This window comes from Anomaloglossus baeobatrachus, chromosome 5 (assembly GCF_048569485.1).
Source record: "Anomaloglossus baeobatrachus isolate aAnoBae1 chromosome 5, aAnoBae1.hap1, whole genome shotgun sequence".
Classification (NCBI taxonomy): domain Eukaryota; kingdom Metazoa; phylum Chordata; class Amphibia; order Anura; family Aromobatidae; genus Anomaloglossus; species Anomaloglossus baeobatrachus.
This window is the reverse complement of record NC_134357.1, coordinates 78706922-78726835: the sequence shown is the minus strand read 5'-3', so window position 1 is coordinate 78726835 and position 19914 is coordinate 78706922. Positions and strand designations below refer to the sequence as shown.

General features: G+C 47.4%; 1 protein-coding gene across 1 annotated transcript; it reads left to right on the top strand.

Moving 5' to 3' along the window:
• The first annotated feature begins 8451 nt into the window (after window positions 1–8451).
• Window positions 8452–15020, top strand: LOC142313323 (calcium homeostasis modulator protein 3-like). The gene is made up of 3 exons (XM_075352323.1): window positions 8452–8738; window positions 13498–13753; window positions 14583–15020. The coding sequence occupies exons 1-3, from the start codon at window positions 8452–8454 to the stop codon at window positions 15018–15020; spliced, it is 981 nt and encodes a 326-aa protein (XP_075208438.1).
• The last annotated feature ends 4894 nt before the right edge of the window (window positions 15021–19914 follow it).

Genomic DNA, 19914 nt, shown 5'->3' with positions numbered 1-19914 from the left:
TTCATCGTTCCCGTGGCAGCACACGTTGCTCCGTGTGACACCCCGGGAACGATGAACACAGCTTAGCTGCGTCCCGACCGGCAATGCGGAAGGAAGGAGGTGGGCGGGATGTTACGTTCCGCTTATCTCCGCCCCTCCGCTTCTATTGGCCGGCTGCCGTGTGACGTCGCTGTGACGCCGAACATCCCTCCCCCTTCAGGAAGAGAATATTCGCCACCCACAGCGACGTCGTCCGGGAGATAAGTACGTGTGACGGGGGTTCACAACTTTGTGCGCCACGGGCAACTAATTGCCCGTGACACACAAACGTCGCACACACAGACACACGATGCTGTTAGGGCCAGGTGGACGGGCAGACCCAGGAGGTGGATCCACTGGGCTGAACCCTCACCGAGGGCAAGGTGCCCGGTAGCCGGAGCACTAGCAGGACAGTCCGTTCATAGGAGTGGAGTGAAGAAGTCCCTGGGACCACGGGGTCTCTGATGGTAGTCCGGGTGACGGAGCTCAGGTTTGGAGGCCGAGATGTCGTCAGGCAGAGTCCGGAACCAATGGAGCGAGAAGGCGGGTCACCACAGGGATCGGAGATGGCAGGAACTGACGGGATGGCAGGCCGTCACCGTTCGGGGTTCGGGTATCGTCAGGACCGGTTGGCGAGGCAGGAGCGGCTCTACGAGAGAGATAGGTGAGTATATCACAGACACAAGGAGACCTGACTCCTAGCTTAGAAAACACGAAGAACAGGCCCCGCCCAGTTGGAAAGGATCCCCCTATATACCCAGTACCTGATCCTTCAATATCCTGTTGGAGGACACTGGCCCTTTAAGAAAGGGTCAATGACCGCGCGCCCTAATACGCATGCGCGAGGCCCGGGTGCCAGAAGCCAGGGCAGGGAGCGGTGAACAGGAGGCAGGAGAGCCGGCCTGGAGCAGAGCTGCCGACGGGCGCCGGGAGCGGGGACCGGGCTGCCTGGGGACCGCAGGTGATGGGGCCTGGAGGCTGTGGAGCGGGGGACGCCTGACAGAGGAGCCGGGGAGCGAGGCAGGGAAGCCGGGGAGTGTGGCAGGTGAGCCGGGGAGCGAGGCAGGGGAGCCGGAGAGCATGGCAGGGGAGCCGGGAAGCAAGGCAGGGGACCCGGGGAGCGTGACAGTACCCCCCCCCACGCCCCCCTCCCCGCAACCGGGACAGGAAGGCACGTATCAGAGGAGTACCCACATTCTCCCGGGGCTCCCAGGACCTATCCTCAGGACCATACCCTGCCCAGTTCACCAGGAAGAACTGTCGGCCCCGCACGGTTTTCATGGCCACGATATCCCTTACCGCATAGATGTCATCATCAGCAATAGGAGGAGGAGCAGAACTGGCAGCAGCGGAGAAGGGACCAAGGACAACTGGCTTGAGCAGGGAGACGTGGAAGGAGTTGGGTATTCTCATCGTGGCCGGGAGCTGCAGCTTGTAGGAGACCTCATTTATTTTGCTGAGGACTTTAAACGGCCCGATGTAGCGAGGACCCAGCTTGTATGATGGTAGCTTCAATCGGACGTACTTGGAAGCAAGCCAGACCAAATCTCCTGGAGAGAAACACGGAGGATCCAGACGCCTTTTGTCTGCGTGTCTCTTCATCCGCAGGGAAGCACGTCCAAGGGACGTCTTGACAGAGTCCCAAATTGTTGCAAAGTCACGGACTACAGCATCAGCAGCAGGGACATCCGAGGAAGAGGATACAGATAATGGGACGGAAGGCTGAAGTCCATAAATGACATGGAAGGGAGAGCTGGAGGAGGACTCACTGACGTGGTGGTTATGGGAGAATTCAGCCCAAGGAAGAAGCGTGGACCAGTCGTCGTGATGGGCGTTAACGTAGTGACGTAAGAAGGAGGTCAAGATCTGATTGACTCGTTCCACTTGGCCATTCGACTGAGGACGGTAGGCTGAAGAAAAGTCCAGAGCCACTCCCAGATGTTTGCAGAGGACCCTCCAGAAGCGGGAGGTAAACTGAGTTCCTCTGTCGGACACAATGTGAGATGGAAAGCCATGCAACCGGAAGATGTGCTGTATGTAAGCGTCAGCGAGTTCCTGGGCAGAGGGCAGTCCAGCCATAGGGACGAAATGAGCCATTTTGGAGAACCGATCCACCACGACCCATATGACTGTGTGTCCGGAGGACAGGGGCAAGTCCGTAATAAAGTCCATTGCAATGTGTTGCCATGGAATGGAGGGTATAGGCAGAGGCAGAAGACGACCATATGGCAGGTGTTTGGGCGTCTTGTTCCTGGCACAAGAGGAGCAGGCTGAGACAAAAGAAGCGACGTCCGTGCGAAGGGATGGCCACCAGTAGTGACGTACAATTGTACTGCATGTTTTCTTCTGACCAGCATGGCCGGCTATTTTCGAGGCATGGCCCCAGTGCAACACTTTTTGCCTGTCAGTCTCAGAGACATAGGTCTTCCCGGTCGGTATCTGGGCCAGGGTGACAGGAGCCACCGGAATGATTTTACTAGGGCAGATGATGGGCTGGGATGTCTCCTCCTCCTGCTCCATGGGCATGAATGACCTGGACAAAGCATCTGCTCGTACATTCTTGTCCGCGGGTCGAAAATGGAGCTGAAAATCGAACCTGGCAAAGAACAAGGACCACCTGGCCTGCCGTGGGTTCAGTCGCTGAGCGGACCGCAGGTATTCCAGGTTCTTGTGGTCCGTGTAAATGATCACGGGGTACACTGCTCCCTCCAGAAGGTAGCGCCATTCCTCCAGAGCCAGTTTGACTGCCAATAGCTCTCGGTCACCAATGGTGTAGTTGCGTTCAGGCGCTGAGAAGCTCTTGGAGAAGAAACCGCAAGTAACCATCTTCCCGGAGGAGGACTTCTGCATGAGCACTGCTCCGGCTCCCGAGGAGGAGGCATCCACCTCCAAGGTAAACTGTCGGTTTAACTCAGGACGGTGGAGCACAGGGGAAGAAGCAAATGCCTGTTTCAGGGAGCCAAACGCGGCGTCGGCCGCAGGTGACCAGTCCTTTGGATTAGCCCCCTTCTTGGTCAAGGCGGAGAGAGGTGCAGTCAGAGCAGAGAAGTGAGGGATGAACTGACGGTAATAGTTTGCGAATCCCAGAAAGTGTTGGATTGCCTTCAGTCCGGAAGGAGGGGGCCAGTTGAGAATGGAAGAGACCTTCTCCGGGTCCATCTGCAGACCGGTATCGGAGATTACGTAACCCAAGAAGGGAAGAGAAGACTGCTCGAAGACACACTTCTCGTACTTGGCGTATAGACGATTCTCTCTCAGTCTTTGTAGTACCAGCTGCACGTTCTCTCTGTGGGTCTGGAGGTCCGGAGAGAAGACCAGGATATCGTCAAGATACACCACCACACAGACGTAGAGAAGGTCCCGAAACACGTCGTTCACCAATTCCTGAAAGACTGCTGGTGCGTTACACAGGCCGAAGGGCATCACACAGTATTCATAGTGCCCATCGCGAGTATTGAATGCGGTCTTCCATTCATCCCCAGAGCGGATGCGGACCAGGTTGTAGGCACCCCGAAGATCCAACTTGGTAAACACACAAGCTCCTCTAAGCCGATCAAACAATTCGGGGATGAGCGGCAGGGGGTATTTATTTTTCACGGTGATTTGGTTCAATCCCCGGTAGTCAATGCATGGGCGTAGATCGCCCTCTTTCTTCTTAACGAAGAAGAAGCCTGCTCCCGCAGGAGAGGAGGACCTCCGAATGAATCCCCTTGCCAGGTTCTCCGTGATGTAGGCAGACATGGCCCTTGTTTCAGCAGGAGACAGCGGATATATCCGTCCTTGAGGTGGTGTAGTTCCCAGGAGTAGGTCGATGGCACAGTCATAAGGACGATGTGGCGGAAGTACCTCTGATTCCTTTTTATCAAAGACGTCCGCGAAGGACCAATAGGCCGAGGGCAGTCCCGGTAGGGACTCCGGAACCGGAGGTCGTCGGATGGGCTGTATAGTCTTCAGACAATTCTCGTGGCAAGAGGAGCCCCATCGGGTGATTTCACCAGTACCCCAGCTGACTGACGGTTCGTGTGTCCGTAACCAGGGGAGTCCCAGCAGGATTTGATGGGACATGTGTGGGAGGACGTAGAGAGCGATGTTCTCGGTGTGCAGGGCACCGATACGTAGTTCCACCGGCTTGGTGATCCACGAGATGGTGTCAGAGAGGGGTCTCCCATCTACCGAGGCAATCACGAGGGGTTTGTCGAGTGGAGTAACAGGCACCTGGTACTTGTCCACCGTGGCCTGCTGGATGAAATTGCCTGCTGCCCCGGAATCGAGGTACGCCTCGGCCGTGAACCGCGTCTCTCCCGTTGTCACTTGAACAGTAACCATGTAACCGGGTCTGAGAGAGTCCCAGCACCTAGGGTGGCCTCTCCTACCAACCCTAGGCTTTGGAGTTTCCCGGCCTCTCTGCACAGGAGCGTAGAAGGTGTGTGCCCTCTCCGCAGAAGAAGCAGAGGCCCTTGGCGAGCTGTTCTGCTCGGCGTTGTTCGGACTGCCGCAAACGGTCAATCTGCATGGGCTCGTGGACAGAGACACCAGACGACGCTGACTGAAGTACGGCGGGCTTCTGCGGAGGAGAGGAATGCCGTATCGGACGTCTCTCACGGGACACCTCTTTGGATCGTTCCTGGAATCTGAGATCCATGCGGGTGGCTAGTGCGATCAGGGCATCCAGGGTGGAAGGAACATCGCGGCCTGCCAGCTCGTCCTTAATACGGCTGGAGAGTCGTTCCCAGAAGGCGGCGGTGAGGGCTTCATTGTTCCATCCCAATTCTGAGGCCAAAGTGCGGAAGCGGATGGCATACTGCCCTACCGTCATAGTCCCCTGACGTAGCCTGAGGAGTGATGAGGCGGATGCAGCGGCACGTCCAGGTTCGTCGAAGGTGTTTCTAAATGCCTGCAGGAAGTCCTGGATGTTGGTAGTCACAGGGCGGTTAGAGCCTCATTGTTCCACCCGAGTTCCGGTTAGAGCCTCATTGTTCCACCCGAGTTCCGAAGCCAAGGTGCGAAAACGGATGGCATATTGACCCACCGTCAGAGTCCCCTGACGTAACCGGAGGAGAGATGAGGCAGACGCGGAGGTGCGTCCGGGCTCATCAAAGGTGCCACGAAATGCCTGCAGGAACTCCTGGATGTTAGTGGTCACAGGGTCCTCCTTCTCCCACAAGGGGTTCATCCAGGCCAGTGCCTCACCCTCTAGATGGGACATCACAAACGCCACCTTGGCTTGGTCGGAGGCAAACAAGTGCGGAAGCAGCTTGAAATGAAGGGAGCACTGGTTTAGGAATCCTCTGCAGGTCTTGGGATCTCCGGCATATCGGGGTGGAGAGGCCAAGCGGAGTTTAGAAACTTCCAAGGTAGCCGCCACAGGAACCGTGGCCGTGGACTGTGCAGTAGCAACCTGAGATGCCAGGGACGTGGCAGATGCTTGCAGCGTGTTCAGGCGGGTATCCACAGAGGACATGAAGGACAGCATGCGGATCTGGGTCTCGCGCTGTCGTACGAGTTCCTGCTGCAGGGTGCCCAGCTGAGCCGCTAGTGCTTCAGCGGGATCCATGGCCTGTTCTTACTGTTAGGGCCAGGTGGACGGGCAGACCCAGGAGGTGGATCCACTGGGCTGAACACCTCACCGAGGGCAAGGTGCCCGGTAGCCGGAGCACTAGCAGGACAGTCCGTTCAGAGGAGTGGAGTGAAGAAGTCCCTGGGACCACGGGGTCTCTGATGGTAGTCCGGGTGACGGAGCTCAGGTTCGGAGGCCGAGATGTCGTCAGGCAGAGTCCGGAACCAATGGAGCGAGAAGGCGGGTCACCACAGGGATCGGAGATGGCAGGAACTGACGGGATGGCAGGCCGTCACTGTTCGGGGTTCGGGTATCGTCAGGACCGGTTGGCGAGGCAGGAGCGGCTCTACGAGAGAGATAGGTGAGTATATCACAGACACAAGGAGACCTGACTCCTAGCTTAGAAAACACGAAGAACAGGCCCCGCCCAGTTGGAAAGGATCCCCCTATATACCCAGTACCTGATCCTTCAATATCCTGTTGGAGGACACTGGCCCTTTAAGAAAGGGTCAATGACCGCGCGCGCGCCCTAATACGCATGCACGAGGCCCGGGTGCCAGAAGCCAGGGCAGGGAGCGGTGAACAGGAGGCAGGAGAGCCGGTCTGGAGCAGAGCTGCCGACGGGCGCCGGGAGCGGGGACCGGGCCGCCTGGGGACCGCAGGTGATGGGGCCTGGAGGCTGTGGAGCGGGGGACGCCTGACAGAGGAGCCGGGGAGCGAGGCAGGGAAGTCGGGGAGCGTGGCAGGTGAGCCGGGGAGCGAGGCAGGGGACCCGGGGAGCGTGACAGATGCAAAGATTGAGTCAACTTCAACCACTTTATCTGGTTTCAGATGTGATTTTCATATTGCCCGCACCTGTTGCTTGTCAGAGGTGAGTTTGAATGAGCATCACATGCTTGATACAAAGTTGTTTATCCATAATTTTGGATAGGTGCCAACAATTTTGTCCAGCCCATTTTAGGGGTTTTGTGAGAAATTATGTCCAATTTGTCTTTTTTATCTCAGTTTTTTTGTGTGATGTTCCAATACACAAAAAGGAAATAAAGATGTGTCTAACAAAATGTGTAATTACAATCATTTTCTGGAAGAAATGTTTCATGTTGTGAAATAATTTCAAGGGTGCCAACACTTTCAGCCATGATTTTATGTTAAAGTTCTAGTTCCAGTGTAAAATGAGCTTTATATGGAACTTGTCAGCACATATCACATATAGAGCTAGTGGTTTGGCAGTATAGGCGTTTGCCTCCCGATAAATATGATTGTTTTTTGTAGAAATCCAATGTGCCAGTCAGGAAAAATGTAACATATAAGCCATATGCAAATTTGATTGTAAGTGCAATGAGGGTGTGCAGACTGCTTCTTACAAGTGCAGTTACACACCCCCAGGGCACTTCCACACTGAATTGCATATGGCTTTGACAATAGATTTCTCATTACTGGTGTGGCGCCCCTGAGCTGGTCAGGCACCACTGAGTACTGCACCCATGCTGGGCGCAGTACAATAGAGGTAATCCAGAAGGCTTACCGAGGTGTGACTACACAGGCGCATAGTAATCAGGTCTCACACATTGACCTTTGAAGGGACTCCTGAGAGATTCCAGGAGGGGGCGTGGCCTCCAGGTCCCCTCAAGGGGTGTCGTAGAGAGCCTGGTTGCTAGGTTGCATAGGCAAGAACAGGAGAGGAGGAGATAGATTCACCTTTCTTCTGCCAAACCTGCTTGAGGGGGCACTTCAAACCCCCAAGACAACACCACAGAGTCCGCAGCCACGTAGCAAAGAGAGGGCCCATAGTTCACAGGAGGCAAGCAGCCGGAGTGACCTGGTCCAGGCAACGAGCAAACGGGCCTAAACGAGGGGAGAACAAGCAGCAGCAACTTCCCTGGGTGACCCCCGTAGGGACTTCAAGTCGGGGTCACCACAAAAACATAAAGGGCTAAGAAAGGCGAGTTGGTAGTCACCCTCATCAGCCAGCCAGAAGGATTCCTGGTTCCAGCCTGGTTCATCCCAGCTACGCCCGGGTTACTCACTCTGCCACCTAATGTGAGTAAAACCCCTGAAAGACATTCTACTTGTGCGTGTGAGTCATTCTGCGACTTGTGGTGCCACACACTTACACAGGGCCCTGGGGCTTGCCTCACTCTCGGGAGGCCACTACAACTGACTGCACCCACCATCAGCCCCAGGCACCCCTTAACCTGCAGTGGCAGTCACCCTGACCGCAATACCGAGAGTGGCATCACAAAAATCCTAAGAGAAGATTCCCTACCTGAGACCAGACTGTTCCTCCACGTGGAGTCCCTGAAGGTAATGCACCGACACAACACCTGTGGGGCTGCACCTCGTATCTCTACAAAAAAGGTATAATTTAAATTGAGGGATAAGAACCTATACAGTCATACCATTACCTCCGTATGTAAAAATATGCTGTTAGTTGGTAAGAAAAGATCAGTGATAATATATTTCTCTACTATTTGTGCCATTTTATCCTAATATTCTTTTACGGTGTGTATATAATATAAAATTGGATAATTAAATAAAAGTTAAAAATAAAATGTTTCAGTATATCCTCTTATTCATAATTGTGCCCCATTGTTTTTTTATGGATTATGTTTTCCCGTGTGCCTGATGTTTAAAAGCCACGATTCCCTTTCAATAGACCCGTCAATGATGTATTCAGGAAAACAAACATTTGACTAGCTCATTTACCTACACAAGGCTGAAACAACCTCGTCCGTCCACATCACAGGCTACAAGAACATTCATATAAGCTTCAAACTCCGGGAGGAAACCTCCGCAAAATCTAAGCAATAAGTGTCTCTACAGGAGCAGAGCCTCAATTTTACTTCACATTGGAATAGAGAAGAAATCAGATCACCATGGATCGCTTCAAGATGATATTTCAGTACTTCCAGTCAAACTCGGAGTCAGTAATGAATGGGATTTGCGCGCTTTTAGCTATGGCCAGTGTTAAAATCTATTATTTGCTAGATTTTAATTGCCCGTGTCTTCCCAGATACAACATGATATATAGCATGGGAATTATGATTGTGCCTCCAGTTGCCCTTTTTCTCTGTGGTCTTATAGTGAACAGACAATCAACGATTATGATGGAAGAGTGGATGAGACCCACTGGCGGGAGAAAGAAAGATCTGGCAATTGTGAAGTAAGTGTTCACGACAAATTCGTATTTTTTCCATATTTCAATTGAATTCTACTAAAAAGGTAAAGGAAACTTAAGATGTAGTAATTAGGGATGATCGAATACCTCAAATATTCGGCTTCGCGAATATTTGCCGACTAGGTCGCCACTATTTGACTACTCGCGAATATTCGATGCACAATGTAAGTCTATGAGAAGACCCGAATAACAACAATTCAGAACTATTCGGGCTTCCCATAGACTTACATTGCGCATCGAATATTCGCATAGCGGCAACCTATTCGTTGGATATTCGCGAAGCCGAATATTTGAGGTATTCAATCATCCCTAGTAGTAATATAAAAGAAATGTCTACTAATAAATAGTCTGGAGTATAGACATAAGACTAAGGCGGGCTTTACACGTTGCGACATCGCTACCGATATATCGTCGGGGTCACGTCGTTAGTGACGCACATCCGGCGCCGGTAGCGACATTGCAACGTGTAAATCCTAGGTGCAACGATAAATGAGCGCAGAAGCGTACAATATTGCTGATATGCGTAACGTCGTTCATTTCCATAATGTCGGTTCAGCCGCAGGTACAATGTTGTTTGTCGTTCCTGCAGCACCGCACATCGCTGTGTGTAAACCCGCAGGAACGACAAACATCTCCTTACCTGCATCCACTGGCAATGTGGAAGGAAGAAGGTGGGCGGGATGTTATGTCCCCCTCATCTCCGCCCCTCCGCTTCTATTGGCCAGCCGCTTAGTGAAGTTGCAGTGACGACAAGGTATGTGCGTGTGAAGCTGCCGTAGCGATAATGTTCGCTACGGCAGCGATCACCAGATATTGCATGTGCGACGGGGGCGGGTGCTATCGCACTTGACATTGCTAGCCGATGCTAGCGATGTCGCAACGTGTAAAGTACCCCTAAGTGATTGTTATGTATCAATGGTAAATCAGATTTATCTCAGTGGGGCAAATTATGGCCAAAAGAGCCAAACAATGGAAAACCTCCTTATTTCTACTTTCTGAGAATGTGCTCACTATAATGTTGAGTTTGTGCAATATTTATATTTACAATAATTACTATAGATCTAGAGGTAGCCAGCATCTATATGGTTAAAGGTTTATTCCACCAAACATTAACCCCTTCAACCCCGGGCAATTTTCCTTTTTTTCATTGCTGCTGAGTAAAAAAACGGATTGCACACTGACAGCACACGGATGAAAAATGAGAAAAAAAATCATACTACTCTCTGGCATGAGAATCGGACCGATTTTTCAATCGCTAATGTGACGCCGGCCTTTAAAGGGAATCTGTCAGCAGGTTTTTTTTTTACCTCATCTGACAGTAGCATAATGTAGGCAAGGATATTCTGAATTCAACAGTGTATAATTATATATATATTTTTTTTCATATATATATATATATACAACGAACTACAATAATTAAATTTTAGAAATATCTTTAGTCAGGCAGCATGAAAATATTACAAAAAAACTTTTTTGAAAAAATGTGCACAGCAAGACAATGACATATAGAGGAACAACTCTAAACAGAAAATGGTTTAATTGCTACGATGCAACAATGGCCAACATCTAATAGTCAGAGGAGTCTATCAAGATGTGAACTGTAAAAGGTACTATGACAAAAAATGTCAAAAACATAAATAGAATAAATATCCTGATAGACACTACTATTCAAACATAAGTTACCACATCAAAATTACAAAGATGAATATACAAATAAAATATATCTTTGTACCGTGTTAGCCAGTAGAGATAAAAAAATTGTTTAAAAGAACAGAGAGTCCTCAGTGGTTGATACCTTTTAATGGCTAACTGAAAAGATGGTAATAATTGCAAGCTTTCGAGACTACTCAGGTCTCTTCATCAGGCATGGTATAACACAAAATCTGAAGAGTCACGTATTTATACACAACAGGACTTAGAATAGTGCAGTAAAAAAAAAAAAAAAAAAAGAAAAAAAAAAAAAAAGAACAAGTTATATGAAACAGAACTATCTCTATGGCAGGGGGACAAGCTGTTCTAGCCATAAATACTGCTGCAGTTCAGTGTGAAAGTTTTATTGTCCTTTGATAAGGGTCTGGTCCAGGGCTGTGACATGCTCGGATGGTCAGAGGAGCACATCTTTTAACTGATGTAAAAAGACATGAATCCATGAGACACATTCATTCCTTCTCTGAATGTGTCAAAGGTCATCATAAGTTTGTACTCCCATAGTCTCCTGTCTCTCTGGGACTTGAAAGCCAGTAGAGATAAAAAAATTGTTTAAAAGAACAGAGAGTCCTCAGTGGTTGATACCTTTTAATGGCTAACTGAAAAGATGGTAATAATTGCAAGCCAGTAGAGATAAAAAAGATGCCCGGTTAAAATCTATTTTTCCAGACCCCCCACTTCTGTGTTTTAGACAGCCCCCAAATCTAAGAAGCATCATTGTCAGAAGCTCCCTGTCCTCTCCAACACCAACAGGAACATTTCCCTGCAACCAGAAAAAATGCAAGACCTGTCCATTAATATTGACAACGGACAAGATAAAGATTCCCAGATCACATCAGGACTACAAGATCCCAGGTACGTTCAGCTGCACCACAACCAATGTGGTGTACTTAATTATATGTACCAAATGTCCAACTGGGGGTCTGTATGTAGGGGAGACAGGACAACAGCTCAGGACAAGGATGAATTCTCACCGCCACACAATTAGAGAAAAAAGGATGGATCTACCTGTGGCCAAACATTTTTGTAACCCAGACCACAGCATCATGGACATGAAATTGCTGGTATTGAAAGGAAACTTCAAGTCCCAGAGAGACAGGAGACTATGGGAGTACAAACTTATGATGACCTTTGACACATTCAGAGAAGGAATGAATGTGTCTCATGGATTCATGTCTTTTTACATCAGTTAAAAGATGTGCTCCTCTGACCATCCGAGCATGTCACAGCCCTGGACCAGACCCTTATCAAAGGACAATAAAACTTTCACACTGAACTGCAGCAGTATTTATGGCTAGAACAGCTTGTCCCCCTGCCATAGAGATAGTTCTGTTTCATATAACTTGTTCTTTTTTTTTTTTTTTTTTTTTTTTTTTTTTTTTTTTACTGCACTATTCTAAGTCCTGTTGTGTATAAATACGTGACTCTTCAGATTTTGTGTTATACCATGCCTGATGAAGAGACCTGAGTAGTCTCGAAAGCTTGCAATTATTACCATCTTTTCAGTTAGCCATTAAAAGGTATCAACCACTGAGGACTCTCTGTTCTTTTAAACAATTTTTTTAAAGATGAATATATTAAGTAATAAACAGTTGATCTATACCAAGAGAACACCCTGCATAGCAAGTGAATAATGTATGGAAACGAAGCAGCATGACAATATTAATGTTAATGGGTATAGTAACACAATAGCCTATAGTACAAGAGGTGTGTACAATATAATGAAGAGTGTCAGGAGGTACACCTAATAGATACAAGTAAGTCATGCCATAGTAAAAATGGAAAAATATGGGCGAAACTATAAGATAGGAGTCCTAACACACCACACCATATTAGGCCTCTGCCACACTCACGTGAAATTCACGCATGTGCCGAGAGACACGTATTTCCCCTGCGTGTTGCGTGCAGGTAAGTACGTGTCTCTAGAACGTGCGGGACACGTGTGTTCTACGTGTGCTATCCGCGATAGCACACGTAGAACCGGTAATTAACATACTCACCTGGTCCTTCCTGATGTCCGCGCTGCTGTCCGTGGTGCTGATCCTCAGTCTCCAGCCCTCCCGTCTCCCCGCTGCTGCTGCTGCCAGGCAGTGAAGTGAATATTCAATGAGAATAATGAGCGGCGGTCAGCAGCAAGAGGCAGCAGCGGCAGAGACAGGAGGGCTGGAGAAGGTGAGTAAATGTTGTTTTTTTTTTTTCACTGACACGTGTGTTTTCGCTGGCGCGTGTCACACGGGACCGCATCCACACTACACCCGTGTGGTACGGGTGCGGGCCGTGTGACACCCGTGCTGCGTGAGAAAACACTGACATGTCAGCGCTTTGAAAAACGCACACACGTACAAACGCACACGGACACACGTTCCGTGTGGTTTTACGTGTGTGTGCCTGCTACAATAGGGTAGCATTGGTTAACGTGTCTCCATGCCGCTGGTACGTGTAAAAAATGACAAACATGTGCCGGCAGCACGGATGTGTGTCACAGGCCTTAAATGAACCAGCCAAATAAAGATGTTTACTGGGTGCAGCCGTTCTCAAAGAATTGAATTTAAGCATGTAGCAGACCTGGGAGAGCTGTCCCCACCCACAATCACAGAAGGGGGCGTATTGGACTTCTCTGCACATGCCTTTGTAGTTCTGCAATGTTTATCACAGGGTAATAAAGCCATTAGCTTAAGTAATCAATAGCACACACACAGATAAGAGAGGCATAGTTGATTTTTGTTTTTAAACCCTTACAGCATGCTGTCCTCAGCTTACATAGCAAAAACCTGCTGACAAATTCCCCTTAAAGAAAAAAAAATCTAAAGTTACATAATACAGAAAATGGTGTCATTCAAAAGATATCATCCCACACAAAAATAAGTATTATTTCACTAAAAAAAAAAAAAGTTAGTGCTTGGAATGTGATGATGAAAAAAACAAATACATAGCTATCTGCTCTGTGCATTACGAGGCAGGTAAAGGTAAAGGTCACAAGTTTTGTTGTTGTTTATTATATGTAGAACATCTGCAATGATCTACATTGTACTTTCAGATACATGTGCACTTCCGTCTTCACACGAGCTATGGTTGCCCCTGTCGTCTGGATTCTTACCTCACTCTTGGATGGAAAGTGTTTTGTCTGCGCTTTTAGTGGCTCCGTGGACCCTGACAAATTCCCAGGCTTTGCAAATAACACTTCACCTGAATGGCAAATCCTGCTCTACAAGGTTCCTTGTAAGGATGACGTCTTGATCCGGAACAACACTTCAAGAAAAGCTGTTTCAAGATACTTGAAATGTTGGTCACAGGTGAACGAATACAGTAAACTCGCATAGTAAAAATGCCACATAATGATCAGTGATGTAACTAGCTAATCATGAATTAATTTTTATATACAATTTATTACATGGTACCATCAACAAATGGGCAGAACGCTGGGACTGGATGTAGAGAAATAACACTAATAGTGGGAGATGTCCAGGAATAAAACATCATAATGAACTCTCCTTAGGATAGGCCGTCAAAGTTCAACTAGCAGGGAAGGTGAGGATGATGATGATGCATGGCTCCACCCACAGCTCATTACCTGATTACCCATCTTTGTCTCATCATAGCTAGGTCCACCCTCTCATACACTATAACTGTAGGACAGGGAGACCTAGGCTCCAGTGCCCCTCTGAAATATGTGACATGAATCAGATACAACCTCCTGACCTTACATAGAGTCTCAAACTTTTCACATTGGGTGCTGAAGTCTTGATGTCGATGTGCTTCACAGGCCCTAATGGTCTAAGGGATCTGGTTGCAAATGTGACTCTTATAAATATGTGGGTGGGGGTACCATGGGACACCTACTCCTTTAAAAAATACAAGTACCATTTCTTTATTCTGGGACAAAAACTCATCTGTGTGGGGCTGTGCTTGGTAGTGTTCCTCTGGAAACCCAGGAGAGCACATGTAAAATGGACTTAAATAAAGGTACATATACCATAATGAATTGAGTGCAATAGCGCAAAACACAGAAAACTAGACAAATAACAGGCACAAAGACAATGAGAACTTGGGGGGGTCTTAGTTCTTGTACTCATACATCCTCCAACATGTTTCATAGAGTAATTCATTGTCTCTTCTGTCCAGGCTTTAGGATGGAGTATCCTGTTGTTCCTTATTATCTTGGCGTTCCTTGCCCGAACCCTTAAACCGTGCTTTGATCAAACATCTTTTCTACAAACTCGCTACTGGAGTAACTACATTGACATTGAGCAGAAGATCTTCGATGAGACTTGCTGTGAACACGCAAGAGATTTTGCCCGTAAATGCATTCTCCACTTCTTCCTAAGCATGCACAATGAGATGAAGGTCGCCCGCATGATGAAGAAGAAAGAGGAGGAGAAGGAAGAGGTGGACCACCTTCATGGAATTACAGACCATGAGCAAGTGAACAAACTCTTAAAGTCATGGTACCAGAGTAAGCCCCCGCTGTCTATAAATCTCCCAACTCATCGACAACATGTGAAGGGAAAAAGCAACGGCTGCTGCTGGGATGACAACAACAGCAAACAAACAGATGTGTAAAGTGATTTTTTTAATGCTGATTTAGAAACATACAATCTCTGTACCCAGCGTTCCTTCCTTCTATGTCAACCCTAATAACCCTTTTCTTTTTCCGACCAATAGAGATAGCTGAATGCAGTTTTCAGGTGTGTACATCACTTCCAATGATACAGTAATGGTCAAGTTGCTCCATTTACACAGGGTAGTTGGGGAACCTTCATCACTTTGATTCCTGAGGGCTTCAACTATCAGACCCCCTGGATCAGAAACGTACCATATATGACCTGCATTCCGAGGCATGTTTTATCTTTTAAGTGGTGCCATCGGCATAACAAGTATAACTTATCATTTCTGTTTTATTTTCTATGTTTTTTCTCCAATTATAACCAGTGTATGTTCTTCCTTAGACAGTATTTCGTTACTAGTCATTATTCAATGTTCAGCTATGTATGGCCTTTGTGTGTACAGTCAAATAAACTCACGCCTAATGACACTGCAGATCATGATGACTTCACACAAGCTCCCTAATTAACTGTTTATGTAAAAGCCTACATAAAAGGGGTTGTCCACTACTAGGACAAGCCCATCTGATTCCACATGTTTCCCCCAGGTGAAATAATAAAGCCTATACTCACCTCCATGGCTGGCATGGTTCCTGAAGTGCTGAGGCTCTCAATGCCGTACGTTGTGGCGTCAAGCGGGCCCCACATCCAATCAGCATTGGCTTCTGTCTCTCCACCTTCAGACAATGAGTTAATCAACAAAAAGTGAGCTCTGTGGCTGCTGCTCACTTTCTGTTGATTGCTCCTGTGTCCGAAGGCAGGGAGAAGGAAGCCAGCGCTGATTTGACATGGGGTTCGCTTGACGTCACGTCATGTGAGCACCGTACCACTGGAACCGCGGCTGTCACAGAGGTGAGTATAGGCTTTTTTATTTTAATGGGGGGATACGTGAATCAGAAGGGGTTGTCCTAGGACTGTGTAACGAGGCGAGCAGCTCTGACTGTTTTGTGATTAAAATGGACATGGAGACTGACATTACACAGGATGGTGCTGCCACCTTGTGGACAAGTGCTGAAACTGCTCGAGAGGTGGACGCTGTAAAATCTGATCCCCTCCCTCAGGCACTTGTTGTACAGGAAGTAAAAGTGCAGTAAAAGGACACTGAGCTACTGGAGCTGAACCTGAGCAGACCTGCCTCAGACTGCCCTCATCGCTGAAGTGTGAAGGATTGCCAGAACTGCTGCAGACGGGATACTGGACTCAAGGGACCTCCGGACCGTCCCCTTCCTCCGTACCAAGAGACTGTAAGCTAGTCCTCTGTTGAGAGGGCTGAAGATCTTCCCATTTCTCTCCCTTGGAGTCGCCGCCGTTTACCCGGAGTCCAGGCCTGCTACGTGGGAGCCCTCCCTCCTTGTGTTTTGGGCTGGTAATATAACCTATAGGGCAAGTCAGGGACAGAATTCTTGTTTATCATTGCTGGGTTTTTTTGTGTTCTGCGCTGCGCGTCTGAAGTTAAAGACCCGGATAGCAAACCCTGGCTATGTGTGCTGCTAAGCCAGAGGTGTGTGTCATTGAGATGTTTACCAGTAAAGAAATGTACCCTTAAATAAAATCCGAGCGTGGGGATTTTGTTGGCGCAGATTATGGGAACTCAGCCGAGGTCACTTCAACTGGACAACCACTTTAACAATTTCTGTAAACGACAACTAGGGAAGTAAGCACAGACCAGTCATGATCCTTGCAGTTAGTAATATCCTGCTATATTTAGGATAAACTCTTTTATGTGCGCCTCATTGAGGTCAAAGATTTATTTAGATGCACCAATAATGTAGGTAGTGGTTTGTTAGTGCTCCAATGATCTCTCTACCATTTCACAGCCTTTTGCATCAAAGCAAATGTCTTGCCCTGTAATATTAAATCAAAGTGCTATATAATACTATAAAATATATTGCCTTTATTCCCTAAGTGTATATACCATAGGGAGAAATAGGTGGGAGGAAACAGATTGCCAAAACTTAAAGGGAATCTGTCACACCCTTTGACCATTTTAAACTATTACTATGGGCATAAAGGTAATAGGATGGTGAAGATAGTCTTACCTGTATGCCTCATAGTAGATGCCTTGTTCCACAAATATTACTTTAGATCGTTATATGCAAATTAACCTACCCTGTAAGAAATCACCGCCTTCCTGCTTCATTATCCTTCCTGTCACCTCCTCTCAGTACCACAATCACAGCTGGCAAATCCCGCATGTGTGCTTTATAGTGTTCTTCAGCCTGTGTTCATCCATGCCCCATTGAATCTACTGCGCATGCGCTGATGAGTCAGCTCCACTTCTGTTATCAGTGCGCTGTTCTAAGCTGTCCTCTCGACATCTTGACTGCAAATCACCAAGGTGTGTGTGTGTGTGTGTGTATGTGTGTGTATGTGTGTGTGTGTGTGTGTGTGTGTGTGTACCCGCCTGGCCACAGGGAGGAAGTCAGGAGGATAACTCAGAACAGCGCACCGATAACGGAAGTGGAGCTGACTCACCAGCTTATGCGCAGTAGATTTACTGGATTTACTGGAGGGGTGAATAAACGCACGCTGAAGAACACTCTACTGCACACGCGTGGGATTTGCCAGCTGTGACTGTAATACTGAGAGGTGACAGGAAGGATAATGCAGCACGGAGGATTTCTTACAGGGAAGCAACCGCCCAGTAGCCGAAGCACAACGCCCAGTAGGCTAATTTACATATAGCGATCTAAAGTAATATTTGTGGAACAAAGCATCTACTATGAGGCATACAGGTAAAACTACTTTCCACATCATATTACCTGTATGCCCATAGTAATAGCTTAAAACAAACACTTTCAACACAATTTGTGCCATCATTCCCAATTCGAAAATGTAGAGCTCTGATGCCTGTACTGAAAAGTTTTAAATACTGTATGTCTTGCTCCAGTAAACAAACACTATAGCAGGAACCAACTCACTCTCGTTCCCATTCTAAAAATAACTAAATTAATACAAATATTAAAACTTAAAATATTTGCCATTTCCATGTTCGTTAAAAGTCCATTTTCCACATGCAAAACTATTTAACACATATGGTGAAAGTAAAAAAAAAAAAAAAAATTGGGTCATGCCATCACTCCCTGGCAAAGTTATGGATATGAAAATTGGTAACATAAAGCAAACATTTTTTTAAAGCATTAAAACAGTAGAAACTATGTATGTTTGGTATCAATTTAATCATAATGACCTACAGAATCGTGTTACCAATTCATTTGTTCTTAACAATCAAAAACAAAGCCCAAAAAGAGATGACAAAATTGCAATTTTTTTCCCCATTTTATCCCACTTGAAATTGTTTTCCCCATTTTTTCAGTACATTGCAAGGTAAAGTAAATAGTGATATTCAAAACTACAACTCCCCCACAAAGTACACTCCCCATATGCCTAGTCCTACAGTTAAAAAAGTTAGGGTTCTCAAAAATGCCTGCGTAAAAAATGCCTTAATGCAAATGTGTTGGTGTACTGATCTACACGTATTGCTTAAAGTGACATTTTTTCTGATTATAGTAGACCTTTAAACTTGTATTGGCAATATATGTAATTATTGTCTTCAGCTATAGTCAGCACATAAAGGGCGCTTTACACGCAGCGACATCACTAGCGATGTCGCTTGTGAAAGCACCGGCCCCCGTATTTTGTGCGTCATGGGCAAATCGCTGCCCGTGGGGCACAATATCGCTAGTACCCGTCACACGTACTTACCTGCCTAGCGACGTTGCTGTCGCCGGCGTACAGCCTCTTTTCTAAAGGGGGCGGTTTGTGTGGGGTGACAGCGACGTCACACAGCAGGCGTCCAATAGAAGCGGAGGGGAGGAGACCAGCCACATGAAAGTCACGCCCACCTCGCTGCCGGAGGATGCAGGTACGGTGTTGTTCGTCGTTCCTGGGGTGTCACATGTAGCGATGTGTGCTGCCTCAGGAACAACAAACAACCTGCGTCCAAAAGCAGCAACGACCCATCTGAGACAGTCCCAGAGACTGTGTATTTAATCTGGGACACAGCTGACCACTTGCCACCATTCATATTGGAGTTTTGACATGACACAAGTCAGGTATGTATAATAGTTTTAACTTCAGTAGGTTAGGGACTGTCTCAGATGGGTACACCGTGACGAGGTGAGACAGCTTTTTACCTTTTTGCAAAAATTTATACACTAAGTACCCTGTTATTAAGCACTTGCAATTTATTTATTTATAGTCAGGGTATTTTTCATGCAATTTTTCTTTGTTTTTTTTTTTTGAGTTGTATTGTGTGTTGTACCTTCCGGTTTTTGGAAACCGGAAACCACGTTGTCAGCTGTGCCTCTGATGGAGCCATAGACTTTAGGGAAGCAAACTGTATGTAGCTGTACTATAACCCTTATTCAATTATCACTGGAGATGAGGAAACCCACAGATGTTTGCCAGAAGATGCAGATTTTTTTTGTAGGAATTAGGTGTATAAATTGCAGCACTATATCTGCATCTCTTGGCAAAAAAAACACATTTTTCTGCCAGGAAATGAAGGTCTGATTGAACTCAGTTCACCTGAGGTGAGGTCACGGAGTTCAATGAGGTCACCTGATGTCAGTTTACCAGCGGTCACAGGTGGGGTACCGTGAGACCCTCAACCTGTGACAGCAGTTAAATTCAGTGATGTCACTGCTCACAGCTGTGACTCAGTCAGTCTCTGCCTGAAGCCGCAGCATGTGGTCATGTTCTGTAATGTGCCCGCGTGCTGCGACTTCGGTGTCTAGCAGAGCCGAGATCGTCATGGGACCTTGTGTGGATTACATTGGACCTGGCTGTTTCGGGTTAATAAATCAGAGAAAGAGAGTGGGTTTTTTTTGTATTTTATTTCAAATAAAGGA